The sequence below is a fragment of the Hypomesus transpacificus genome, chromosome 3, assembly GCF_021917145.1.
Source record: "Hypomesus transpacificus isolate Combined female chromosome 3, fHypTra1, whole genome shotgun sequence".
In the NCBI taxonomy this organism is placed as follows: domain Eukaryota; kingdom Metazoa; phylum Chordata; class Actinopteri; order Osmeriformes; family Osmeridae; genus Hypomesus; species Hypomesus transpacificus.
The window spans coordinates 8,913,606-8,941,011 of record NC_061062.1 but is presented as its reverse complement, the minus strand read 5'-3'; the positions used below and the strand labels follow the sequence as shown (position 1 = coordinate 8,941,011).

General features: G+C 46.3%; 1 protein-coding gene across 4 annotated transcripts; it reads right to left on the bottom strand.

The window, feature by feature from the left end:
- Positions 1 to 99: 99 nt before the first annotated feature.
- Positions 100 to 27,172, bottom strand: LOC124484091 (CAP-Gly domain-containing linker protein 4-like). Of its 4 annotated transcripts, XM_047044836.1 has the most exons (16): positions 27,061 to 27,172; positions 25,902 to 25,926; positions 24,971 to 25,114; positions 23,676 to 23,815; positions 22,892 to 22,985; positions 22,595 to 22,756; positions 22,089 to 22,207; positions 16,478 to 16,726; positions 15,054 to 15,189; positions 14,228 to 14,353; positions 9,480 to 9,662; positions 8,957 to 9,091; positions 6,364 to 6,487; positions 3,583 to 3,647; positions 3,336 to 3,411; positions 100 to 2,810 (listed from the first exon to the last, which is right to left on the bottom strand). In XM_047044836.1, the coding sequence occupies exons 3-16, from the start codon at positions 25,098 to 25,100 to the stop codon at positions 2,420 to 2,422; spliced, it is 2,130 nt and encodes a 709-aa protein (XP_046900792.1). In that variant the 5' UTR covers positions 25,101 to 25,114; positions 25,902 to 25,926; positions 27,061 to 27,172; the 3' UTR covers positions 100 to 2,419. The 4 variants fall into 4 exon arrangements, with proteins under 4 accessions (XP_046900792.1, XP_046900783.1, XP_046900774.1 ...); XM_047044827.1 differs by lacking the exon at positions 25,902 to 25,926; XM_047044818.1 differs by lacking the exon at positions 27,061 to 27,172 and having other exon boundaries at positions 22,089 to 22,204; positions 25,902 to 26,042.
- Between the last annotated feature and the right edge of the window lie 234 nt (positions 27,173 to 27,406).

Sequence of the window (27,406 nt, the reverse complement as noted above, 5' to 3'; positions counted from 1 at the left end):
GTTTTTGTCCCCTAAGAAATCTCCCTCTGAACAACTATAATACTGAACAATAGTAAAGGGATGTTGAACACCCACAAAAACGAAGAGAAAAACATGAAAGAAATTAGAATAGAGTCTTTATTCATTATGTAGTTTATAAATACTCTTTTGAACTACGCGCAAGTATTCCATACTGACACCCTCTCATTTTACACACAATTCCATATGAACATATCAAAACTCAACACTGAAATGTACACAGGGTTCCTGCAGGTTTCAGTAAGTCATAAGGGCAATTACACTGTCTTGTAGAAAATAACGTTGCAGGAAACCTCTGTGGCTCAGTGGGTAAGCATGTGTACCATTGAGTCTACTGCCAAACCTGTGGTGTAGTGGGTTGAGAACAAGGGCCTACACCACAACAACCTAGGTTCAAAACCAGCACAGAGCATAGTGCCAAACACATCCGTGGGCCCAGATCCCTGTAACTGCAGCACACTCCCCGACTGTTCAGATCCCCTCTCCCAACTGTCTTTCCAGGTATTTAGTATCAACCTGCAGTTGGAGTGTCAGAAAACCAGAAGAAAGCAGGGCTCCCCTGTTAGCTCACTGGGTTAGTCTGCATGCTCTTTCAGACATGCTGGGGCAGTACCGCAACAGCCTGGGTTTAAATCCAAATTTTAAATAGTTTATTTTAACTTAAAAGTTACATTGTGGTCCTGTGAGATGTGGGACTTCACCTTCACATAATTTTATACATATCGTCTCTCTCCTTTCCACCAAACGCTTGTTAATCTCAGGAAGATTCTCTTTAGTTTAGTTTGGTTAAAAACAGAGTGGGAATTATGCAATGATAATCGGGGGTTCAGAATCGGGGGTAAAGTTCAGACTTTTTAAGTCCCCGCGGGAATCCTGGTACAGTACCAGGGGCAAATAACTTGTCCTACCCAGCTTTCCAGTGCAACTTGAGATCACTTGTACTGCACAAGAGATCAGCTATTGGATGTGTATCATATCGAATATGGAGACTGCTCATGATGACATCACAGGTATGGCCATCTTAGAAATACCTGTCACAGGAGTGACCATAAATAATGTCACGGCACTGACTGCTACAGAAATTGGTTTCTGAGATGGTCCACAGAAAGTGATCGATTTTACGTTTAGAACCTTCGGTTTTTCATCTCAACACCTCTGGCCGGATAATTCAAACAACCTTGGGCCTGGCTACCTGCCTTTCAATTGCAGTATTGATCAATGGTACATGGGATTGGCTATTCAGCTTGAGTTTCTGGACGACTGTTGTGGTCTATCCCCTCTGATTGGCTGGCATATGCAGGTTTTGTTGAATAGGGTGTTACACATACCCCCCCACACATATCTGATCAACTCCTTGTTTTTCAGTGACTTACCCAGACAGAAGTTAAAAGAAAATGTGTGGTGTTTAGGCGGGCTGCCATGCGCTTTCTTAAGTAAACACACTTTCATCGTTTTTAATAGACCGTTGTAAACGATAGTAAATAGACAATGTGGTTAGCCAGTATTGCTAGCAGATTTAAACGATAATTGATGTTTTGATATAACTAATCGCTATCATGTTGTATTACATCTCGGGTACCATGGCACAGCAGGCATCATGGTACAGCAGCTCAATCTACCTACGCCCCGGTAAAAGATTCTGACAAACATGCATCAGGGCACAATTTTACAGTATAGCACCAGCATGTTTATTTATTTATTTTTGGAAGTCACTAAATGTACAAGTATGATGAGCCAAAGCATGTATTTTTGCTGAGGGACCAAAGTGCTTCATCAGTGACCAAAAACTCGCCTCATAAAAGCAAATCGACTTCAATCATCTGAACTAAAGTGCTCACTGGGTAAGTAATCTTGGTTCAGTGAGAAAGTAAGACCTAATAAGCTCAGGGAACTGTGAGAATAGTAGATGTGTATCATCTCCTCCACTTCTCCATCTCTAGGAAAATACAGTGCATCTGACCGACATCAGAGCACACTTTGTACAGTAGTGCAGTTTATTTAGTGTCTTACAAAGACTTGATAAAAATAGTTTCGTTCCTGCCCTGCCAAAACAAGATATTGTCAGCGAACAATCAAAGTGCTTCTTCTGCTTCAAAACTATGATCGAAGCCAAATCTAGAGGCCTAAATGATTAATTCAAGTGCACACGTCAATGAGAACAGTTAAAACTAGAACAAAAGGAGTGAAAAAGAGTCGATGTGTAGTTAGTGTAGGCTGTAAGCACATCAACTTAACTGAATCGTATTGTAAAGTCACAACTCTCAAGTCTATCAAGTCTCTAGATGGGAAAGTATCTATTAGGACATTACAGAAATGCAAAAAAACAAAAAAAGACAAAAAACCTGCTTTCCAACAACCTTCCATCCACCCTGTATCCGATCTGCCTGAAGGGCCGTGGCTTTCAGCTGTTCTCGTCCACCAGACGCGCCCCGTTGATGCCGCGGTAGGTCACCCGGCTGGGCCGCACGAGGACCCCGTGCCCGGGCCGGCAGCTGAAGTAGCGTCGCCCTCCCACCGAGCCGTCGTTCTTCCCCTTGGAGCTCCTCAGCTCCAGGCCCAGCCACAGGCCCGGGGCAAAGTCGGCTGCGCCCAGGTAACGGATGAGTGCCATCTCGTTGGCGCTGGTCAGCAGGACCTGCATACCGAGGTGGAGGCGGACGCCGCTATCGGAGCCCGTGGAGGAGCCGGTGGTGGAGAAGGCGGCACTGCCGGAGCCCTTGATGCTCCCCACAGCGCCCCAGCTGCCACCACTCAGGGGGCTCCAACGCCGACGGTGGGGTTTGGACAATGTCCTGGGAGGGGGGAGAACACACGGTGAGCTCGAGAATGAGAGAGACAAGAAAAATCTGTGTACAAGATACAGAGACTGGAATGGAAAAGTACAATTGAAACTGAGTAGAAATGTGAACAAAATGGCAGTGGGCAGGAGAAGACACGAAGAAAAAAAAGTCACGAGAATGTATGTGGGGTTTGTGAAGCAAGAGAGAGCGAGGACCGAGAGATAGGGTGGCAGAAAATGTTTTGAATGAGAGAGAAAATGAGACTGAACAAGCACAGGAAAAGAGTATGGGGGGGGGGGTCTTGGGGAAGGGGGGTACCTATCTTGGACTCCTTTCATCATCATTAAACCACTATCATGTGTTGGCAACTCTCCAAAATGATTATTTTGCTGACTAATACCGCTGGTTCTTATCAGTATTGATTTTACCTCCAGCCTAGGGATTAGGACAAAGCTGAAAAGTATTGGGTAGGAGATGTGCGAGGAGGGATGTGAAGAATAATAATGAGGGGGAAAAAGTGAAAGGAGCGGAGGGCACCTGTTTACAGGGTTCTTCCTGTGCGGCTCCTTCTGTGTGGCAATTGCTGACGACGTGCTGAAACTGCGACGGATCCCTGAGAGACAGGAAGACAAATGTTGAGGTAAAATCCAAAATAAACCCACCAATGAGGGGTGTTGACACGCAAGAAACAGATAACAGACACCTAGAACTGAGCCCTTTCACACAGTTTCAGGCAACGACATACCCTATCCCATGGATTGTTTTTTTTTCAACTTCAACTCACCGGTGAAGGGCTTGTTGAGCCGAGAAGAAGACAGCTCAGACAGGCAGTCAACAGAACCATGGATTCTGTGTGTGAGACATGAGAAAAGAAACGTTACAGCGCATCAAAGTCTTTTAGCCTACAAGACACGGTGTGTGCAGCAACACTCTCTCACAAAAATATGAAAATGGCCCGTGGAAAAGCCCAAAGACTTGGTCAAGAGTCAAAAGTTGGGGTTAATCCAATTTCACCTGCAGATTGTTCATCATTCCGAATGAATACAAATGTCGCTTTGGAAATAGAGAGGAGGGTCTCATTTAAGAAGGCATTTTCTCCTCCAATTAACTGACTGATTGGCAACGTATTTCCAGAACTTCTCAGGCAAAGTGAATTGAAATGGAGTTGAACCTGACCCAGAACTGAAAGGCACTCCTTCCTTTCCCGTGAACTTACTGTGGGTGAAAAAGGGTATTACATTTATAAATAAAAATGTATAAAAAAAATAAAAAAGGGAAAGAGTGAAGTAAAAAAACACTGCAACGGCCCTGCTTAAAGTACCTGTCCAGCATGGATGTTTGTCTAAGCTGCTGTGTGCCTGTGATAATGGTTTGAGCTTCGGAAGCCATTACGATGGAGGCAGACGAGTTTAGAAAAATTAGGACCAAAAACCCATATCCTTGTTTGCAAGAAGGGGGGTAGCATTGGGGGGAGTAAAACAACAAGTGGTGGGTGGGTGCTAGAGGAGGCAGCAGAGGGAGAAAAAACCCAAACTGAAAAGTATAATACAATGTGCCAAGCTGTTTGTTTTCTTGATGGGTCCTGATAGCTGTTGACAACTGCAGAGAAGAGGGAGAGTATATGGCTGGAAAAAGCCTCTCTGCTTCGTAGAAAGTGGTGTGTGTGTGTGAGGGAGAGAGATAGAGAGAGAGAGCATTCATTCATTAGGGAGAGGATTGCTTGGCACAGCCTACTTCTTGGCCCCTGGGTTAATTAGAAAAAAGCAAGAGGGATGGGAGAGAGAAAAATGAAGGCCAGTCCTTCATCCGTCTCCTCTTATCACAGAGCAAATGGGGTGGAGGGGGGAGACAAGATGGAAGGACAGGGCAGTTTGGCGAGCCTACGTTGTTCTTGGATGTTCGACATTATCATAAATAAATATGCTACTGGCTTGTCACTGGCCCTACTCTTACCAGGAGGCAAGCATGCTTATGAAGTTTCTCAGGTGGAGGGTTGTGTTATAGACCCTCGCTGCTCCCAGTACTCCCAGCCTCTGCTTGTTGTAAATGGTGAAAAACATCACAACAACAAAACTCTCTCCCCAGTCCGCCTTGACTCCTGTTCTTCCTCGCTAGCTGGTGAATATTAATGCTACCATCTACTTTCCCATATCTCAAGGATTAAGAGATATCTACTAATAAGCCTTTCCGCAGCTTTGCACCACTGTCGAGTCAACACTTTGTTCACGTGATGCCATGAGGAATGAACCCCTCTGATCTATCGGAATTAGAAAATATGTTTTGTAGAATAGACCGATAACAGCACGTGGGCAGGCTGGAAACGCATCCAACCATTGTATCTTTTCAGTTTAAAAGACACTGTTTATGATGCACAGGTGCATCACAAAACCAACTCCCTTCTCTGACACGGGGAAAGTGACATAATGCAACACGTGAATGGGTGCACATTTAAGTAACCTTGGAACTCTCTTTGACTGTTTAACAAAGTTTAGAATGAGTCTGTAGGGGCTGCGGTATCCCAGTGTAGGAGGAAGGGCCCAGACAGGAGGTGGTGGAGGAAGGGCCCAGAGCAGGAGGTGGTGGAGGAAGGGCCCAGAGCAGGGGGTGGTGGAGGAAGGGCCCAGACAGGAGGTGGTGGAGGAAGGACCCGGAGCAGGAGGTGGTGGAGCAAGGGCCCAGACAGGAGGTGGTGGAGGAAGGGCCCAGAGCAGGGGGTGGTGGAGGAAGGGCCCAGACAGGAGGTGGTGGAGGAAGGGCCCAGACAGGAGGTGGTGGAGGAAGGACCCAGACAGGAGGTGGTGGAGGAAGGGCCCAGACAGGAGGTGGTGGAGGAAGGGCCCAGACAGGAGGTGGTGGAGCAAGGGCCCAGAGCAGGAGGTGGTGGAGGAAGGGCCCAGAGCAGGAGGTGGTGGAGGAGGAGCCTGGGTGAGGTAATCAACAGCGAGTATTTCCACCTGCTGACCCTTGCCACATGGTCACTGCCCAGCTACAGCCAATCAGATGGTAATGGAACTCCCCATAAGGATCAACAGCTCATTCTTCTGGGGAGAGGGAACTAGGAGGTTGGAAGATTGGATGGCAGAGGTTGTTGAAAAGGAGGAAACCTGCACTATAGAGAAAGCCAGAGAAAGCCAGCTTCCAGAACGGAGGTACTGGAGCACACAGACCATGTTTAATCCTCTCTCCGTCTGTCTCTCTCCCCTATCTCTCCCCCCTACCACCACCCCCTCAGATCTGGAAAGCTTTTTTCTTAATTACATTCTCTTTTTTTGTCCCGCTTTTCAAAATAAAAGGTTTGGTTTCATTTTGTGTCCCTGCAAGGCTGCCTTTCCGGTGGTCTGTTCCATCTGGCACTCCTTCCCCCTCCTACCCCAGGCGTGACACAGGGAAAAGTGGTGGAAACCACCATGTGCACTTCATTTCCAAACATGGCTCCATCCTGTCTGCATATTCTCTCTCCATTGGCAAGTGACATACAATGCAAGTTTTTGTATTTTTTCATTTTATATTGCTAGTTCAAATGAAAAATCAGCATGCTAGCTCCCCTTGGGAAGCCTATACCCACCTCTGTACACGTGAGGGAGGAGCGAAGACGCCGTGCTTGGGCGGGCAGGTGAAGTAGCACACACCTCCAACCGAGCCGTCATTCTTCCCGCTGGGCTTGTCCAGCTCGACCCCCAGCCAGAACCCTGAGGGTCGGGAGGATGGACAGATGGACAGATGGGAGGATGGACAGACAGTCAAAATCTGTCCGGAGTGCAAAAAATATATATCTGGCCGGGAGTGCAGTGTGGATGGGAGGCCATGGGTCGCCTCAAATCTGCTAAATCTGTTTTCAGTTGCTCTTCTACATTTCTACGGAAGCCCTGAAGGGCAAATTGAATATTGAAGAGCGAAAACAAAAGTGATCTGTATGTCGTTCAAATGTGTCGTTCTGATGATGTTTCACATTTGGACTGAGGGTTTGAACGTTTCGTTTGAACAAGATAATAAGTTGTCCTAGCGACTTTGTTAATTATTGAAAAAAAAGAAATGTACCCATGCAAACTAGTTTTTAATTGTAAGTGTCAAATGTTCAAACAAGCTGTTCAATACATTTCAAGTTTGCCTCACTCCGTCCAATTAATTTCAGCATTGTGGTTTACAAGTGCATGCGTGTGTGAACAGAGCGAGGCAAAACATTGATAATGTAATCGGAGCGCATTTTAGGACATTTAAACAATACTGCCTCATTCTGCTCCAGCCTACTTTAATTGGCTCACATGCAACCCAGCCTCTCCCATGTAGACAGTTGTAAGTCTAACTGACAAGTAGCTGAAAAGTAGCTTGTATGAGGGAATTTCTTTGGGTTATTTTCAGCAAACAAAGTAATTAAAACCACTTTCAACACGGTGAAGCTAAATAAGTGCTTGTTCAAATTATATATTCAGTCGCCCGAATATGATGATGAATTGTCCAAACGTATACACTCCTAACACGTTTGAACAACTTACAAGTCACTTCATATTTTTTGTTATTAAAATGTTTTTCCCCCAAATTACCGCTTACCAAATAAGAGTAACAACATTGCATGGAACATGCTACAGCGTACACCATCTCCTTGGCGCTTTGGAACTGTCACATACAACAATTCCATTCAGTTTCACTTCATAGACCATCTTACCATCCGTCTGTATGGAACTGTATGGCTGCTATGCAACTACAGCCAGTTATGTAGACAACATAAATATACAAAATAAAGAAATCCATGCCTTCCCCTGAATATAAGATGTGATATTCTCAAAGACACAGTTACTGGAAAGACGGAACGTTTACAATGAAAGCGATTATTTTTTACTATGGTTTTCACCTTGAAAATGACAACATGTTTGAGATTTTTTTTTCCCCTGCGGTTATTCAATGGCTTTTCAGAGGACAGCTGGGCTTGAGGATCCTAACAGAAGAGCCACAATGTGAAGCTGAAGCAAGCTTAGCTTAGAAGACGCGTGTGAAATGCACGGTCTCTCTCTCTCTCTCCCATGGTGAGCAAAGTGCACGCACTGAATATTAAGAATGATGTATTCGTTTAGCAGATGCTTCCATCCAAAGTGACATACACCACAGGGAATATTTGACCCTGAGACCTCTTGACCTGCAGTCCAAATGCTCTAATCACAAATGCAATACCCTCCCCCCCTGACTGGAAGACACACACAACTCAAAGGGCACACAAGAAGTCCAGAATGCGTTAGTACTCAAATCACTCGAGTCCTGCTTTGACTGGGATTACTCATTGATAGTGCCCAGAGTATAACAAGGGGACAAAGCTCATTGAAAGCATGGGAAAAAGTGGTGAATGATTCCCAATGGGTTGCTCATTTATGAACACTAACACTATACACACGTTCATGGGTCTGTGCTTCAGATGAAGGAGCATATTGAGCATGCACATCGAACCGAAAGTCTCAGGGTCAATGGAGCTTTCAAGTCCAACCTTTAATCTCTCAAACCCTGCTGCCAAGTTTGCTTAACCTTAAGTGGCCATAATGTACTTCTGTTGGACCTTTGTTCAGTTAAACACATTGAACGTGACTCGCGAACTGATAATACCCCATGCCTTTTAAGTGCAACATCATCGGGTAAAGCCTTTAACTTCAATGAAGTGTTTACATTTACATTACATTTAGTCATTTAGCAGACGCTCTTATCCAGAGCGACTTACAGTAAGTACAGGGACATTCCCCCCGAGGCAAGTAGGGTGAAGTGCCTTGCCCAAGGACACAACGTCATCTGGCACGGTGGGGAATCGATCCGGCAACCTTCTGATTACTAGCCCGATTCCCTAACCGCTCAGCCACCTGACTCCCCTGTTTGGTGTTTAGATGTGAACTCTTTGATTTTGACTATACATGCGAGCGTGCAAGCTCAGTCTGACGCGCCGAACGTATATACGCCACACTTGATAACAATTGTTAGTATTTTGTGTCTATATGAAAAATAACTTAACACACATAAAAAGAAACATTGTACCTTTCGTAACATTGCACCATCTGTCCCCACACTCAGTACTAACAATTACACACTGAACACGGCACGTTATAATGAATGAGGCCTTGGACATGCCCTAAGAAGGGTTAGGGTTCCTGTTTAGGTCCCTTTGTGCCAGGGGCTTCACTCACCAGGAGCGAAGCTGGTCTTGCCGTAGAATCGGACCACGCCGGTCCTCTGGCCCACCACCAGCACACGCTCCCCCAGACGCACCTCGGGACCCTCGCACACAGAGCTGCCGGCTGAGGGGGTCCGGCTCCGCGACACTGGGACAGGGAAGAGGCAAGCAGGGGTTTTACTCTTTTAAGCTCCATAAAACTTTCATCTAACCGAACGTGCCATTCAATCAGATTACTTTTTCCACCTACACTGGTTCCTTATTATCTACAGTGTATCGTTTAGAATGTAAATGTCACTGGTCGATATTGCTGCGGTTTAATGTGGCTTGTTGAAGTTAATTACTTTCTATTCCAACAGTGTTAGCAACTTCAGACTACGTAGGTGGTCTTGCCTTCAGATTATGACAGTTGCTGTGCAGCGGAGGCAGAAGAGAAAGCGGAATAGATGAGCTGATTGCCGACTAATTTAAGATGCTTACCATGAAGCACGCGTGTGACTGAAAGCAGCTAAGTGATTGGGACGGAGCCGTCGTACCTAGGAAGGTGGTGCCAGGGGCCAGGGGAAGCGGAGGAGGGGTGACCGTGGAGCTGGGTGGGAGCCGTTCCCTCCGCTGCCTTGCGGGGGGTCTTTGCCGCGGCGCCGGACAAGGACGCGTGCCGTGGCCGTGCCGCGAGTCAAGCGAGGAGGAGGAGGAGGACAGGGAGCGGGAGAGAGCACCTGAAGGGAAAACATTTTTGTTGGGGGGAGTCAGCCAATACATTGCTACACAATCGGAGGGAAAAATGCAATAAAATCTCTAAGTATGGATCAAGACCTCGAGGGGTTGTGTCTGAAATCCGTCAGACACTAACTATGGATCACACACTGCAGCCACTTTTGGAAGTAGAGACAGAGGGGGGGGGGGGATTTTCTGTTTTCTACAGCAGTGGACCTCTCAGGCCCAGACACAGGAGCAGACTGCAGCATGCGCTCGCCATCGTGACACTCCTCCAAACACCCCCATGAGCTCAGTCCTTCAGCAGACTCGTGCTGACACTCATGGTGGCTGGTGCGCACTCAGGAGAGGGAGTGGACTGCTACAGCACACTGCTGTCCCCAACGTGGCTCGTCTGAACCCCTGACTTGAAGGAACGAGCTGGGGAGACGGGGGGACGTGCTGTGTTATCGGTTTGGATCTTAAAGAGTCTATTTGAAGACAAGACCTCATTAGGCTTTGACTTTCAGACCTTCAAAGTCCAGAAGTTCCATAATTGCTTGACTAAGAGAGGGTAATTGATTAAAATTCGAGGCAAAATGATTTCATGAGTGGTGAATGATTTTTTGAGTTAAACACACATACAGTATATGGATGTAGACACATCCTTAATAAGTATCATAATTATAATGGGAGACCAGCAGATGTTTTGGGTGTATTGGGTGGCAGCTGCTGATTCTGATTCTAAATAAAGTGAAATGGATCCGATTTTATTAAAGTGCTAACTGAAATGCTGCGGTGAAACTTACTGTGGTGCCACTAGGAAGTTACTTTGCTAGCTTTCCTCTCAAAACTTAGATAACTTAGGTAACCAACATAGGCAAACCAGTATACCAAATCCCATTGTCCAAACATGCCTTTAAATGGAACATATCAACATTATAAGATGCAGGTAGCTCAGACAAGCTTAGTCCAGACATTGGTTCCTTGAGCACCTCATCCCATCACCATTGTCAGCATTCAAATTGGATTGAAACCCAGTTAGCCATAACTGCAGTTCCTGTCGCGGCCTCAGGGGGGTTGTGAGTGCCGTCCACCAAAACTGCACAGCAATTATTATTTTTTATGGAAATGAACTAATATATAACATTGAAAGAAAGGACGTCAATGCAGACAAGAGAAAAGCCAAAACCAAAACTCAAATGAAATAAACGCCAAAATGTGGGAGGCGATGGGGGAGAATGACGTGGGAGAAAACCATTCAGAGATGGAGAGGAGGTCAAACGAAAGGGTGCCGTGACATCGCAGCACAATTGGGGGGGAGGTGGGGAGGGAGTAAGAGCAGTGTACTGTCTGGACTGTCGGTGCGAGTCTGCTCTGAGTCACAATGCCCTTGTGGAGGTCCAATCAAGGTGCAGACAAAAAAGCTGCTCCCACGCTGGAACCCGAGAGCCTCCCAGGGCTGATGGCGGATCGTTATTAACCGACACACAGAAACAAATAAACCGCATAGCCTCGCTGGTCTCAACTGGCTTCACAGGCCTAGCAATCAAAGGGAGGCAGAAAAGCGTATGTTTTTCTGGAAAACTAATTGATTAAATAAATTAATTGGTCTTGGTCCGCAATTCTCACAGCAAAAGAGGCCTCTGTGACCAGGTAACTATTCATGCGGAACTTTTGTCATTATTCTGGCACACAGGCAATCGCTAAATCAATACCTTTCAAAGTAAACGACTGAATCATTCAACGTACTGGCCTCAACAAGATTTGACAAATAATGCACCATTTATTTCATTGCATTTTAAACTTTGTTTATGCAACTTAATCAAACGTTTAGAATCATGATTGTGTCACTTTATTTGACTGAACACATTTGGAGTTTATGACGTGAACGTAAAGCATTACGACCCCCAATCTTATGTCACTATCTTTGAATTACCAAAATTGAGTCAATGACTTTGTGTCACTACATTATTGCACATTGTGAGACAGAAAATATTTAGGTAATCGGAAGAAAATATTTTGGTCATGAGCATGTCATGACACCTGCCATTGACACGTTTTAACATGCACTGACCCTTTTTGTCAAGGACAAAGTGCTTTAAATGTGCTTGTAACGTGTTATGAAGACCTTTTTCAACTAAAGTGTTACCAGCATTTATTTTTTGCAAAGGATATTCAAATTTTATACAATATTAACATTACCATAAATAATTTAAATATATAATTTACTTTTTATCACAAAAAAGGTGTAATGTAAACAAGAAAACACTGTTCAATTTTATTTATTTATTTTCATCCCCAGAATTTCTCAAATATTCAAGGGACAACAGATGAATACTTGCAATGTTTGACATATCAGTGTTAATCAGCATTGGGTTCTACCAAGATAAGTTTTATGAGCAATGTGGCAGAGCCTACTGTGTCTGCCCAAAGCTCAGACAGTCAGACAATAAATTCGAAACAGCAGTAAAACTAATCTGCCAGACAAGCAGCAAGAAAATTACAGTAGCCTCATTTGTATGCCATTAAGAACATTATCATATAACACCCCAAAGAAGAGCTGACCCATTTAAAATCCTGAAGTCAAATTGGGTTGATTATTGATTGCCGTTTTATTTCCCCTTTCGATGACTCAGGGGTAAATACTTTTCCTTGCTTTTGAACTCGGAGGAAAAAAAGAACAGCAGCTTTGGAGAACCCTGAATGCCAACTGTTTCTTGTTGCCTGACCTTTCGCTTTTTGTTGGACCTCCCGGCCCTATCTACCTGCTGCACCAGCTGAAGAGGACTCAAAGTGACAGGCTCCGGTAAAGACCGTGGCCTTCGGGATCGAGCGCCGTCGCTTTGTGACTGCCTTCGTTGCGACCACCTGCCCTTTGAGGCCTGAGCTGGGGGAGACATGACTCTAATAGGGGCCAGCCTTTGCGGTCTCTGGAATCTGTCTCTCCTGGTTTAGAGAGACAGGTGATTTTTGCAGCAAAAAAAAAAGAAAAAAAGCCAGCGCAACTTGCAGATGAACCTGAGGTAAGACTGTGTCCAAATCAGGGAAGACCAAAGGAGACGGCGCTGGAAAGCAGAGGTCTGTGGTCGTCTCGATTCCATCCCCGCCCAAAATGAATTGCTCCTAGCAGACACGCAACATGCACGGAGGCCACATCACACTTTGTGATGAATGGCTGCCGAGCTACGCAGGTCGTCCACGGGACGGTTATTAAACCTGCTTAATTGTACGATCAATCAAGGTAGCTGGCGGTATTCGACGGGGCACTCCGGGGGTCAACTATTCTTGTCACGTCTGAATCAAGTGGCCTCCCAAGGGCACAGAATGATAGCCCTACTTCTAGACTTAAAAGGAAAGCTTTTGCCCTGGTAGCGAGAAGTCAATTTCACTTCCTTCACCAAACAATGAGCCCAGAAGGTGGGGTGTTAATTCATGTCTGTGTTTATCTCGTGAGATTTGTGCTTAGTCACCCAAACCACCAACACCACTTGATTGGTCACGTCCGGGTTGGCATTAGTGTGTCGATGACTCATGTTACAAGTCGGAGGACTGGAAAAGTTTCAAAGTAGTCCTCATCCGTTGGGATTTTCCCTAGGATATTATGGCTGACGGAAAGGAATTGGAACAACACTGTGTGTGTGTGTGTGTGTGTAATGGGGGCTGCCGACACCTGCAGCAGAGTCATCGCTCTGTGGAGCCTCGTCACCATCATCACCATCAGCTGCTCTCACTAACCATGTTTCAGCATTCGTAAATGTGCGCCGTCTCCCATTTTGATAACAAACGGGTTAAATCATTTCCTGGCAGTTCCCTCAGGAGTCCAAACAGAAGGGGGAGCACAGTGTGACGTGCGGGGCGGGGTATTAATACGGCTGGTCCCCTCTTACCTACGGTCCGCCCGCCCTGGCAGGCCTAGAGCAGTGGGGAAATGGAGAAGCAGGGCTTCGTCATTAACGATACCGTCGGTCGTGTCCCCCGGACACCTCTGAGTGAACACATAACGGTACTGTGTCTCCCCTGGCAGAGGCCCCCCATTAAGGAGTTTCAGACATAGCATCAAAACCTAATGTCATTACTACTGTGTGTTTGCGCAAGGATGGGGGGGGGAGGGGTTTATATGCTGTTGTTCTACTCTTCCGAAGTGATATGTGGTCTCTAATAATGCATTAATGTGCGCTGGTCTCCGGAAAACAGGTCCTTGAGGGGTGTGCGTAATGAGATAAGCTATGACACGTGGAAAATGGGTCCCCCCTCTGTTCCTTGTCTCCCTCAAAGCCGCTCTCCATCTTTTTTTCGGCACTAACTCACTTCCTCTCTCCACCTTCTAGGCCCCGAGGCATGAGGGTCTACTTCGTGAACTCAAAGACGGACGTTTTTCATCCCTACCAGATATGTAACAGGGACAGGTTCATTCTTTTCTGTTCCCTTGGGGGGGGGGGGGGGGGGGGCTTGTGAAAATCCATTATCCCAATAAGCTAGCCATACATATTAATGCTCCCTCCACACCAATGAATGCAAAGCCATTTTGCTCATTGCCACCGCAACGCATATGTTTGGTCTTTTGTTGCGGGGGGTGAAGTCTTACCTGTGTTCATCTTGGAGGGGAGACGCGACAGGTCGACGCGGCGAGGGGCCGGCACGGGGTTCTTCGGGGGGTTGGTTTTGCGTCGCTCCAGGGGTTTGCTGATCTTGGACAGGGGAGCGAAAATCCCTGCGGAGGCGAAACAACGTGTGCAAGGAGAAAAAAGAGAGAATCGAGGAGGTCAAATGAGGTAGCGAGCCAGCAACAAAGAAGGAGAGATAGATATAAGAGACAGAATAAAGTGAGATAGACCGTTAGAGTGTGGGAGAGAAAGATAAACAAAAAGAAAAAAAAACACGAAAGAAAAAGGATGAAAATAGAGAATGTAGGGCCATAGAGGGAGGAGAGTGCTAACAGTCGTTTAGGCTCTAAAGGCCGGGGAGCGTAGGGGTCAATGAGGGCCAAGCACTAGATTTGGCCACCATTAGAAACGTCGAACCCACTCACAACTCTCGCAAGGTGAACAGAGGTTGCCAGCAGCTCGTCATACACCACTGAGCACCTCGCCTTATTCAATAATGTCCTAATCAAGTTGGATGGGAGAGACGGGGTGGGGCTAGGGTGGATCGAGTCTGTGGTGGTTGGAGTGTTTGGATTGAATTAAGTTAAGTGGGACTGATTTTGGATGAGCGGGCTTTGCTGGTGGAAGGAGGGGGGGGGGGAGGGGATTCTGGGACATACCATGCTTGAGGGAGGGGGGGGGGGGGGGGGTGATTCTGGGACATACCATGCTTGAGGGAGAGGGTGATTCTGGGACATACCATGCTTGAGAGAGGGGGTGATTCTGGGACATACCATGCTTGAGGGAGGGGGTGATTCTGGGACATACCATGCTTGAGGCGGCAGGTAAAGTACTGGACTCCTGCGACGGAGCCGTCGTTCTTCCCGTCTGCCTGGTCGAGTTCCACGCCGGCCCAGAGGCCGCCGGAGAACTCAGTGCTGCCGCAGAACCGTAACGTACCCACCTGGGATGCACACAAAAGCTGTTACGCACGTCGTTGATTAGCAGGGGAACTCAGTTGCAACAGCACAAACTGAAACCTGAGAGTGAAACAGAAGCAAAACAAGACAGCAGAAAGCAGCCTGGAGGCTGAGGATAGACTCATGGTCCTGGGGCTCTCCTAAGGAGACAGCATGCCCTCGACATGCACGCCTCATCGTTTCCTTATCTCCCCGTTCGCTGCCAAAGTGATTATGCCTTCATTAGAGATAACATGTGCGGTGTTGCCCATTTACGACAACAAAGACCATCCCCCCACCCCGCCAATCAGAACCACGACCAAAAAACCCTCTTGTTGAATCTTAAAATAATTTCACAAACAAGCGAAAAAGGAAGAAGCAAGTAACCAATATAAAATATTTGAATTTAACAGGACTATGACGAGATTAAGGCTCAGACCTGAGCCAGAACCCTGGAGGAGATTATCAGGGTTTTGATTTGTTTGTCTGCGGCGTTCCACGCCTCGGTTATTTCGGGCCCAGAGAGGACCAATCATTTATTTAAGACTTATTTTGGCCACCCCTGTCCCCGTGCATGTGTGTGTGTGCGCGCATGTAGGCTGGTGGGTTAGGTCTGTATCTGCATCGACGTTAGTATGTGTGAAGGTAACTAGTAAACTGGGAGCCTTTACAGAGCACAAATGCCACATTTGCACACATCTGTTCCTGACTGTGTACCCTCCCTGATATCTGAGCACCAGACATCTCAGTCAGCCGAAGACTGGACAGAAATTCACAATTATGAGAGCAGGGCGGCTTGATCCTCAGGGGACATATCTCGAAGAATGTCAACCTCTAATTATACTTCCTGGGATATGATCTATTTGCAACTTAATATCTGCCCTTTTGACTACACACTCATAAAACAGAAGCCCAATTGAATGGTTATGTCGAAGCATCATGTTCCACTTGACTCACTCTGTGCACTTCAAGCTGTATGAGATCCACGAAAGAAAGATCAGTTGAGTTAATTCACAATGTAATGTAATGGGGTTACTTTCTTGAAAAAGAGTGAAATGCTACTGAGCCAGTATTTCTTTTGTAAAATGGAACACAGAAGTTAAGAGAGGAGTAGACTAGGAAGGATTGACCTTTTGAAAATGTGTCTGTGGGGTTGTACTTGAACCAGACGGGGGGGGGGGCTGCTGTGGACCTGCATCCAAAGTGCACATATTCTGCACCCGGTTAAATCCCGTCACAAATATTTTGCCTATACAAAGCGCGTTGCTCCCGTTTCCCCAACACATACAGTACCTTCTGGCCAGCGATGACCACGCGGTCCCCCAGCCGGAGGCCCATCGTGGCCAGCTGGGCCTTGGCCTTGTCCGAGATGCTGCCGGGGCCTGGTGCCGGCAGGGTGAGGGGCAGGGGGGCACAGGGCCTGGGCAGCGCTTCTCTCAGCAGGGTGCGGAGCTCCTTGGCGAGGGCGGCGGCGTCGGCCATCTCCAGGGGCATATCGAGGGGCTCGGGGACGGCGTCGGCCGGGCACTGCCCCCTCTCGTTCTGGGAAGAGAACAAGGAAAAAACGGTTCGGAAGTCGAGATCAACTGCCAATTGTCTCCACTCGCTCTTTACAATATGCCGTGCAAAAAAATAAACTAAACTTGATTGCTGTCGCTTTAGAGGAAGGCCGTTGTTTCTCGACCCGCTGAGCTGGTCTGATCCGCTCTCCCCCCCCCCCTCGAGACCAAACCCCATCAATGTTATCCCGAGCAGCATCATCAGTGAAAGGCACACTGGGAGTGTGGTGGAGTAGCTCACAGTCGATGCTGTCTGGGAGAGACGAGAGCAGTCAGAGGGATGGAAGTGTCAGGGGAGGGGGGGGAGAGAGAGAGAGAGAGAAGGAGGAGAGAGAGTGGAAGTGAGAGAGGGAAAGAGCGAGACAAGAGGGGGAGATGGCTGCGGAGGCGTGATGGACGAGTGGAACTCGTTTAGGGGGGGCGCTGGGAGTAATTGGGGCCCACTCCCGGCTGCAGGGGGGCGAACTAGCGGCTCTCGATGAATCGTCAAAAGGGCTGTCTTGCCAGACTGGCTCTGCCCTAATGCACACGTATCGCAGCACTAATGGACACACTGCCATTCTGCTGACAGGAGGCAGTGTGACTTTGCTTCAGAGACTGCGTGTGTGTGTGTGAGCATTTGTCAATAGAACGGCAATACATTTGCTATCCCTATTCAGTGTGGTAAGTCCCTTCCAGATGATAACAGAACATGAGCGTGTGTGATAATACAGATCCCTTCTAGGAGCAGGGTATTAGCGCCATGGCAATCCAAGCTATGTGAAAGCAAGCCTTTTCCGAGACCATGTTTATTGGCTCTAGGAACACCTGGGTGACCAGGAATCTATTCCAAACGTTGATTTATCACCCTTAAAATTTCCACTGGACCACTTTTAAAGTTCTAGCATTTTCCCAGACACCCAGTAGCATTACTGTTATTCACAGCCGACAGGTGTTTTTTAGAGCAGTCCTTGAGAAGCAAGATTTGGTTTCAGCCACATAAACAGCCCTTGATCACTGCCAGGCACCGTATTCTGGGCAAGAAACCTCATTAAAGCATGTTTATACCACCTGCAGAGGGACAGTCAAAGGTGCAGCATCGGCTGTGCCAGCAGCAAGCTCCGCCAGACGCTGAGAGAATGCCCGACGACCGGCGCGTGCAAGTGTCTTCGACGAGCTGAATGATCAAGAGCGGCGTCGAGGGGCAGGGGAGGTGATGAAGTCAGTTGCCGGAGAACTTCCATTTGAAAGCACAGGGATGATTTCACATCATACGATTTGCAGAAGGCTCAAGGCCGCAGTGTAGGTGGGCAGCAGATTGCATTAGCTGGGGCGGCGAATCGCACAACCAAACGCAAACCTTTCATAGCAGGAACTTGCCAATGGCGGGCAACCTCGTGTCAACAGCAAATAGTGATGAGTCATGGTATTGCAATTATGTTGTCTCCATCTATCCTACAATGGTAAGAGCTAACTTGGCCCTGTTTCATTCAAACACTGACTGCTTGGCAAATACCACAGTAGCTTCTGTACTTGATTGGAAATAGAAGTGAATTTTTTTTTTTGCTCCGGTTAGGTTTGAGAAGTTTTGGATGTTATTGCACTGCTAAAGCGAGCCGACATCGACTTTGAATTGCCACCTGTGCAAAAGAAACCCGTCTGTCGTCGCTAAGCAGACTTGCCAGCACATGTATCTATGCCCAATGTGTTGACATTTAGAAAACTTAGAAAAGCATATCAACCCCAAAATAAATAATAGAAGAAATATGTAGATTGGAAATACAATTTTCTTTTTCCTATCAAAGCATTTGACTCATTATGAGCTGAGAAGCTAGCGACCGCCTGCATGAAGCTGTTCATCCATCTCATCACAAGCCACACGAAAAGGGTAAACCTACGCCGTAAAGAACGCAAAGAGACACTGAAGTCACAAGTGAGACCGTGGAGCCAAATGAATCAGGCGGAAAGAGGAGAGACCTGCTCTGGAGCGAGCCTCGTCAAGAGGGGCTTGAGAGAGATCTCATCATTTTTCACGGCGTGGATGATGTCGACGGAGGACGGAGAGGGACGCCACGGTCGTCCTACGGAAGCTTCCGGATGATGGAAGGCCCTGGCCCCACGATGACAGAGGGAAGTGCTGACCAAGGAGGCTGATGTGGATGCCCTTTGACGCAGAGTCCCTAAACAACACTGTAAAAACGGTGAGGCGGCAGCCTTTTGTCAAAAGAGTTGCCAAAAGCCCCCTGTTGGATACTTTCCTGAAGCATCGTTGAAAAAATATATATTTGTGTGCATTTCTTTTATAGCATGCTTTTTTTTCCTCCTTCGAACGCTGAGCATTTGATGGAAAGTGCAAACTGATATTTGCGTGCACGCACACACACACGCGCACGCACACCCACACACACACACAGAGGTTACCTTACATGTCCTCATCCTGTGAGCCAGCCAAACCCTCAATCGCTCCTGCGTTGCTGGCTTATGTTTGGAGCCTAGAGGGATCTTTTGAGAAAAAGGTTCTCTCAACTTGATTACTGACAGTGCAAAACTGTAGCAATTACCCCGCAAAACAACACTACACAGGCTGTTGGAACAGGAAGATTATAGCAGTGTTTGCTCAGAAAGAAGGGGAAAATAATTTACATGCATTGCATGTGCTTTCCGAATCTTGGTCTCAAATCACAGCCTTGGTGATGGATAGACCATCTACTACAGAGTAAGATTCTAGGTCCTTGAATACAGGTGTCTCTAAAGAGGCAGCAAAATAACATCTCTGTTGTCTTGGAGATTAGGTGTGACAGTTGCTCAGTCCATATAGTGATAGAGCAATGCTGCCCTCAAGTGGTTGGTTAATTAAAGAATGTACACAGAGGAGGGAGGAGTTGTTGAACAGATGCAAATATTGTATAAGAAAAGAGAACTCTGGCACTTTCACCAAGTGAAAATTACTAATTTTCAAGGTAAAAGTCAAGAAACTAAATGAGAGAGCGGTTTTGCATTGGGTGTGATGTGTATGTGGGAGGAAGAAAACTCCCAAGGCCACAGTGTGAAGCGAAGACTACAGCTGACACCGGAAGGCCATTCAACTCACGTCGGAGTTATTGGTATTCCAGACAAATGCCCGTTTATGGTGTTCTGTGCCAACTGAGTCGGAAAATACACAAATGGGAAATGTGATGTGCAGGAGAAAAAAAAAGAGATAAAGTGAATCTAAAAAGACTTCAGACAAGTCTAAAATGCTTGAACGATGCAATTTCTTTTAGTTTCAAGTGCTGCTGTTCACACAGGTCTCAGCCAAATCAATGTAATGTCACCTCATTCAATTTTTTTTATGTTATTGCGTCAAGTAAAGTACTTCATAACAGGGTTAGTCTGAGGTTATTCAAACCCCCAAGGAAAAACAAAACCACTGAAATCGGGTAACCTTGGGTGTGCTGCAGCTGAGAATCTGTTCTGAATTCGCTTTTAGGGAAAATCTATATTTAAAATTACAAAACCCACAAACCCCTTGCAAATCAGTTGTGCAATGTCTGACTCTCCTACACAGTGCTGCTGAAGTTCTTATAGGCTATTGGCTGTCACATCAAGATATCCTCCAACATCAAGGACAGCTGTCAATCATTATGGAGTCACCGCAGCATCATAACATTGCTCAGCCAACCCGAGGCTTATGATGATCACCATCAACGTTCACTTAGAGTGTTCTAGAGAAAAGTCGGGCAACACTTGACATGAAGGTTACATTACTACCATGTACCTCATAAGAAATCGTTTTTTTTTTTTAGGTACATAGAAACTGCAATACACTTAAATGGTACCATATTAAGTGTTAGTGGTAAAGGTTATTTTAAAAGTATAAGAAAGCACAGTATGGGGGAGGGGTGTAATAGGTAGGTTGCGTTACCAAAACAAGATAAATGTTAGTTTTATTTGGGTAATAACTTGTATCGCTAAGCTCTAACAAGGTGTACAACTACACTGTGACTGAATATTGACTACAGGTACTGCATTGTGGTAGCTAATGTAACCGTAATGTAGTGTCGCTGAATAGTCATTTGTGAAGGTCTATGCACCCATTCTATACTATATCAAGCACATTCATGGAGATATGATGTGATAAATCTTGATAGCTATAAGCTGTGAGGGTCCAGGAGTCATTGCGGTTGCCCGTAACAAGTCTGGAACACGTAAACGGCCGTCAACATCGTGGTCAATACCCAACCGACTTAAGAGGGCTAACAACGTCAATAAGCCCAGTACTCAGCACCATCTGCCCGCTTGCTCATTTTACAACCTCTAGGCATCCAATTCTTCTTTGTGCGCTCTGTGGGGGTGTGAAATTTAAAGTGTTAGTGTGAGTTTAAAGAGATAAATGAGCACGGTTCATTTGCTGAGAGACAGAGAGAGAGAGAGAGAGACAGAGAGGTCCATGGGACGGAGGGAATACAAAAGCGTGGCAGTCGTGTTAGGGGCGTGTGACTCCATCGCTGAAGAACGAGCTTTGACTCGACAGAGGGTCCCTTTACATCATACTTGTACAAAGCCCCAGGGCGTAGATCTAGTGAGATGCATGCACTGTGGGGGGGAAAGATCTTTCAGAGGGGAGAGGCGGTGGGAGTGTCGCATTGTGTCACGCATACTTTCATCTGCAAGTATGAACAGAGAGAAAGTAAAGGGGGGTGTGTAGACCCCTTTATGAGGATTGAACTGACTGTGTGTGTGTGTGTGTGTGTACGTGCGAGCATGCGTCTGTGCATGCGTGCGTGCGCGCACAGAAGTAAATCCAGTGGAGGAGCGTGTGGGTTGTGTTGAGCATGCTCAACAGAACGCAACTATAAATCAGATTGCGGCGGCACGTTCTTGCCCGGCCTACTTTGTCAATGTCCTGCTTTCTCCTCCCCTTGCCCTCGCGGTGTTTCATTCGGCACGACCGGGCGATGACGGACCACCTCACAGGCGGCACATTCCGGACATTTCCGGGACGCACGGGTGCTTTACGGCTTCATGCCCATCAAAGTACGACACGTACAACGACATACTCGACACGTCGCATGTCACACGTCACAGTGAAGACCTTTAGGACAAGGTTGGCTCTACACTTGGGGGGGGGGGGGGGGGGGGGGGGGGGGAATAAGTTAACAGGATTTATTTCAGGGTATAGCCGCGCTGTGTAATACTACTACTGTGTGGTACACTCTTTGCGCCTAGATATGCAATGAGGATAATAACTTGGCTATGGTCTGACAATGACAATGCTTCTGCAGCATGGTTCCACAAGGTTTCTGATTTGAGTGATTTTCTTTGCAGCTTTGCAGAGGAGTGAGGGTCGTGGGAGGAGGGTGTTGGAGGCATGCGGGGACACGTACCCTGAAAGCAGGGTTGGCTCCCGACTCTAGGAGGCACTTGACGGCGGAGACGCAGAGGTTGGACGCGGCGATATGCAGGGCGGTGCCAAAGTCAAAGTCACTGCAGGTTGCATCCACTTCTGAAAAGATTCCAGGCAACAACCAAAAAAAAGGAGAGAAAGTTGGACAAAGATAGTTGGACAATTCCATGGGTATTATATATATAGTTGATTTAAAGTCCAGGTGACAGGCTAAAATTAGTGGGGGGAGGGGGGGGGGGGGTTCTGTTCCCTTATCTCAGTCCTTGTCTACTCCCAATGTCACTACTTTCTCTGGGGTCCTATCTACCCATCGTTGCTCCCATATCTGCCTTCCCCAGAATGCATTTCTCTTCCCACACAAATCACTTCAACCTGCTCCCTCTCCATCTTTACTCCCCCAATCTCTTCACCTTCCCCCTCCTCCCCTTTCTTAAAAAAAAAAAGAAGCTCGTAGCTCTCCCTCAATCCAACACTCCCTCTCCTCACCACCCGGTTGTGAGGCCTGCAGCACCACCCTGATGAGCTGGGGGACGTCAAAATAGGCGGCGTAGTGTAGGGCGCTCATGTTGGTCCAGCGCGACCGCAGCCCTGGCTCAGCGCCCCGGGACAGCAGCTGGCGAGCGAAGGAGGCCGCCGTGTGCGCGTCGCCTGCAGCAGAGGCAACCGGAATGATTTCAATGATCAAAAGACGAGCAAAATGTGTAAAGCGATGTGTTACATTCTCTCTTTCTCTCTCTCTTTCTCTGTGCGCACACACACACACACACACAGCCCTCTACTCACCAATCCCGGGTGCCCCAGCCTTGCAGCAGTAGTGCAGCAGGCTCATGTCTGTCAGGCCATCGCGGTCGTTCACGCCACACCCTCTCTTCAGAATCTACACGGGGGAACAATTGTATTAGAAAAGTTCACAAGATGTAAGTTATAACAGTAATTTACAGTATGTTAGTTGTTAATGAGTCTTTAAAAGTGTTTCAAAGTTCAAAACAATTCAAAACGATCGGTCATGATGCAGATTGTACACAATAATAAGCAAGATCAATTGCAAGCAGGGGACCAGACAGAGGTCTGCTATTATATTGAATGAATCTCCACGAGAAAATAGCTCAAGCCCAATTGTATTCAGTGATGCAACTGTATCAGTGCAAATAACTGGAAGTGCATGTTACAGTATATGCCAAAAAGATATGTTAACAGCATATGCCAAAAAGATATGTTAACAGATACTCTATGGAAGTTCTAAACCAGTCTGTTTGCTGAGTTCTCCTGTGAGGAACTTAAAGCCGTTTTACAAAGTTTGGGGGATTACCCATTTGTCTCTAATGATATTAACTGTCGTTTTGTGTTGACAGCATGTGAGCAGTTAAAACCTGGGATTAAAAGCCCCCACAAATGTGTTTGCGTGTGTGTTAAATGTAGGCCTTAAACACAGGCTGTTCCAAAAGGTTCCATCCAGCTGTTTTGTGAGTTTCTTACAAACAGCTCTGATGGGCAAAATGTTACATGTTTGTTTTAAACTAGAGAGCTAGAGAGCCAACTCAAACATAATTGGATATGGAGGGGTCACCTCATTTCCGATGAGGTCGATGTTTTTCTGGACCTGAGGCACCCACTGCCTGAGCACAGCAAACAGCTCCGGCACAGAGGTGCTTGGGTCCAACAGAACCTCTCTGCACTGGGGTTCGCTGGGGTCAAAGAATGAGAACTCTGAAACAAGGAATATAACCTAAGTTGTGCAGAATCTCAAACAATTTCAATAGAGCGTGTCGCTAATGTCCACATTTATTTATCATGGCAAATACAGTACAACACTCAATGTAGTTGCCTGTTCAAAATGTGGCATGTCATGGGGCTTTGTTGGAGAATAATTGGGGATTTTGATCACAATAGTAGTCTGATCAACATGAATCGAGATCAATTTATGCCCAGCAGCAACATAACTTTTTGGGGGAAATTAGGCGAATCTGAAGCACAAAGGTGTCTGGAGCTAAGATTAGGACAAATCGATGCAGAGAAAATGAGCTGAATTTTCAACAGAGCGTGTCTTCCATAGCTCACTTTAATTACAATTTTTTTTTGTAGCTATCCAATTACAGCCCAAAAGGACACTGTGTTTGCATATGGCTTCTTTCTTGACTTAGATGAGTGCCATTCATCACAAGGGTTACAATGACAACTTAAGGTCAGCTTGTGGAAAAGAGTGTCGTTTTCACAGAAGTTCTAGTGAGCTGTTTGAAGGCGCATACAAATCGTGTCTGAGAGCGTGTGTGTGAGAGACAGAGAGAGCAGACGGATGACATGACGTGTGAGCCATGCGGTGTTGATCTATCATTCCCCATATGCTTCTGTGAATCAACCGCCCTGCTAATCCAGTGTGTGTGTGTGTGTATCGGGGGGGGACGCATGACGCCTTGCGTGGCGACCGTGCACACGCTCCACCCCGTGAGCCACCGGGGGGCACCCCGAGTCCAACAAATATTTTAAGGTTCATTATGAAAACTGTGGCAGGTCAACATATAACGTGGCTGAACGAAAACACCAAGCGCTGAAGGAGAGAATAAAAAGGGCAGCGCATTCTGTCAGAGGGCGAATCAAACCGCCACACACGCTGCGATCGGGAGAAACTGGACTTTAGGCTCGGAGGTGACGCACCTGCCCCTTTTTCTTTTAGGAGTCCCTAACGGCAGGAGAGAACGTGAGGAAGCTAGGTGCTGCTCTGACCCCTATCTAACCTCCTTCTGCTTATCCGACAGCTGATCAGGCTATCACAATCAGGTGTGCTGAATCAGGGCCAGAGCGAAAAGAAACGACAGTCCTGTTAAATACTGTGGAGACGGCCCCCTTTGATGTGTTTATCCTTACCACAGTCGGAGGGCATAGGGGCTGATGCCACCTGGTGGATGACAGGACGTTCTACACCATGCGAGAGCCCATGGAGCCTGCTCAGGTGTGTGTGGCCCTCCGAATACTCTGGGACATCCTCTTTGGTCATCTCCCTGACCGGGCCTGCACAGATTAGGAAAACAATGTCACAGTTAGACGAAACATAGTAGGTACTTCATTAGGCATGACAGGGGAACAAAAATGCAGGGCAACAGAAATGCGATGTGAAATTAGAATGAGAAACAACAAATAAGTAAACTGCTAGGTGTCTTACTCCAAGGAGAGGGGAAACAGTTCAACAATCGCCCCCGCCCACCCCGCCCACCCCTCAAGCTTGTAAAGTCCACAGTAAAATTTCTGATGCTGTATCTGGACATGTTTACTCTGGAGCTTTAAGAGAGTGTGTAAACAAACATACTGAAAAATTACTTCAAACCCTGACAAGAGTTACAAGGAAATGGGCCACACAAAAACTGCTTAAAATTCAAGTTTGACAACAACACACTACTCCCCTTTCAGTCTTATTTTTCCTAATTGCTCTGGAAACACATGGTGAACTCATTCAAAACTAGCTAAGTCACATGAAATCTCGTACTTGGGTTTCTTCTCAGAAGGTTTCAGCAAGCTATGGACTTAGGCTAATGCCTATGAATTCTACAGATGCAGTTGGCCAAATCTAATCTCAGAAACTCTTAACCACAACACAAATTGATACATGCCATTGGCAAAACAAATGTAAGAGATCTCTTTAGTGTAAAAGACTGAGAGCTGAGGGTAAAGGACAGAAGGCAAAAGAAAAATATGTTGAGAGGGGGAAGGTTAAAGGATTTTAAAAAACTCAAGTTTTCCAACGACCGAACACATCAAACTCATAAACAGACTTACAAAACTCTCTACATTAAACACTTACTCTCATCTTTTCCCTTCTGATCTTCCTTGTTGCAATACATGAAAATACAAATACAAACTTTAAGTCCAAGCAAAGCTGAAGGAGAGAATGTTGGGTCCACCGTCTCTCAGTTGCAGTTGAGTGTTGACCACAGTCTATGGTGTTGACTTACAAACTAAACGGGTCAATGGTACCCCACCCTTCCACCCTGTTGATCTTCTAACTGTTGCTATTTATAATTGGTATGAAATTCCTTCCTGACCACCCCATGCCCACCCCACTGCTAGCTCTGGTATCATTTCAAGCATGTCTATCACCTTGGGGGGCCACTGCCCCCTCTCACCCGGCAACTATACAGCATTAAGCTTGGAAATGTTTTCTAGCTATTGAGTGGCAATCCTCAGACTGTAAGGCAACAGTGGCACTGATACAAGTGCAATTTCAGAAAGGCTGAAAGGCTTAGGCTTAGGGTTTGTCAACAAATATAGTTGGTCAAACATTTGCAAGCAATTCAAGAGAGGGTGGTTAGCTTGTGTGTAGTTTAGTATTCTTTATTTGTCCTGCTAAAGTACAAGGTGCTACTACGGTAGAGCTGGCTATATTCTGCATTTATTAAACCCTTAGGCCTACACTTGAGCATCAAACACGAAACCTGAGCTCATAGACATACGATATGGTATTCTGTGTGGAAAAGAAACCTTCAAATACACAAGTTTGTCAGTAGGTTAATCTGATCCTTCATGCTGTAGGCATCCAAACTATGGCACTAATTCCAAAATGACAAGACAATAACAAGTTACTGATCAAGCACTTAAATGTTGGTGTCAAAGGTATGTTGACTTGGGAATGCATGCAGTCAGAAATGAAAACTGTGAGGGAGCTAGAGCTAGCAAAAGGCTTACTACCTACCTATCTATGAATATCTATGAATGGAAAAATATGTTTATCGTGTATATTTGCTAATCAAAACATGTTCTCATCAATAGTTTTTCGACTATGTCAGTGAGCTGTTCTAGAAATATAACAGCCAGAAATATAATTGTCTAGACACTTGTGAACTGTGTACAGACAGTATTGCGACCGAAGGATGAGGCCAAGTTGTATCACAAAGCTAGTTGACGTTTAGTCCGAAATTAGAATAAATATTAACGACTTTATTGGAAAGTGTGATCTTAATTACCTGCTCTGCCTATGGAAAATGTATCCTTGCCCGTATCATCATTTTGTGATACATGTTTAGAAAAATGAAAATGCTTGCTCCGAGGACAATCCGGTTCCGCAGATTACGTCACTCGTACACACGCGTACACGTCTTCACGTCCACGAATTGGGTAGGATTAATATTGCGCACCACTGCGCAGTTTAGTGCATGCATTTCAATACCACAGCCATGCAATAGTACTTCTTACGTACAGAAAAAACAACGCCACGTAATGTCCCTTTCCTCCACCGTTGTTTGTTGTACCTACATAACATTGTGTACATAATTAAGGCACTATAGACTTTGGTCAAGCAGTGGTCAAGTG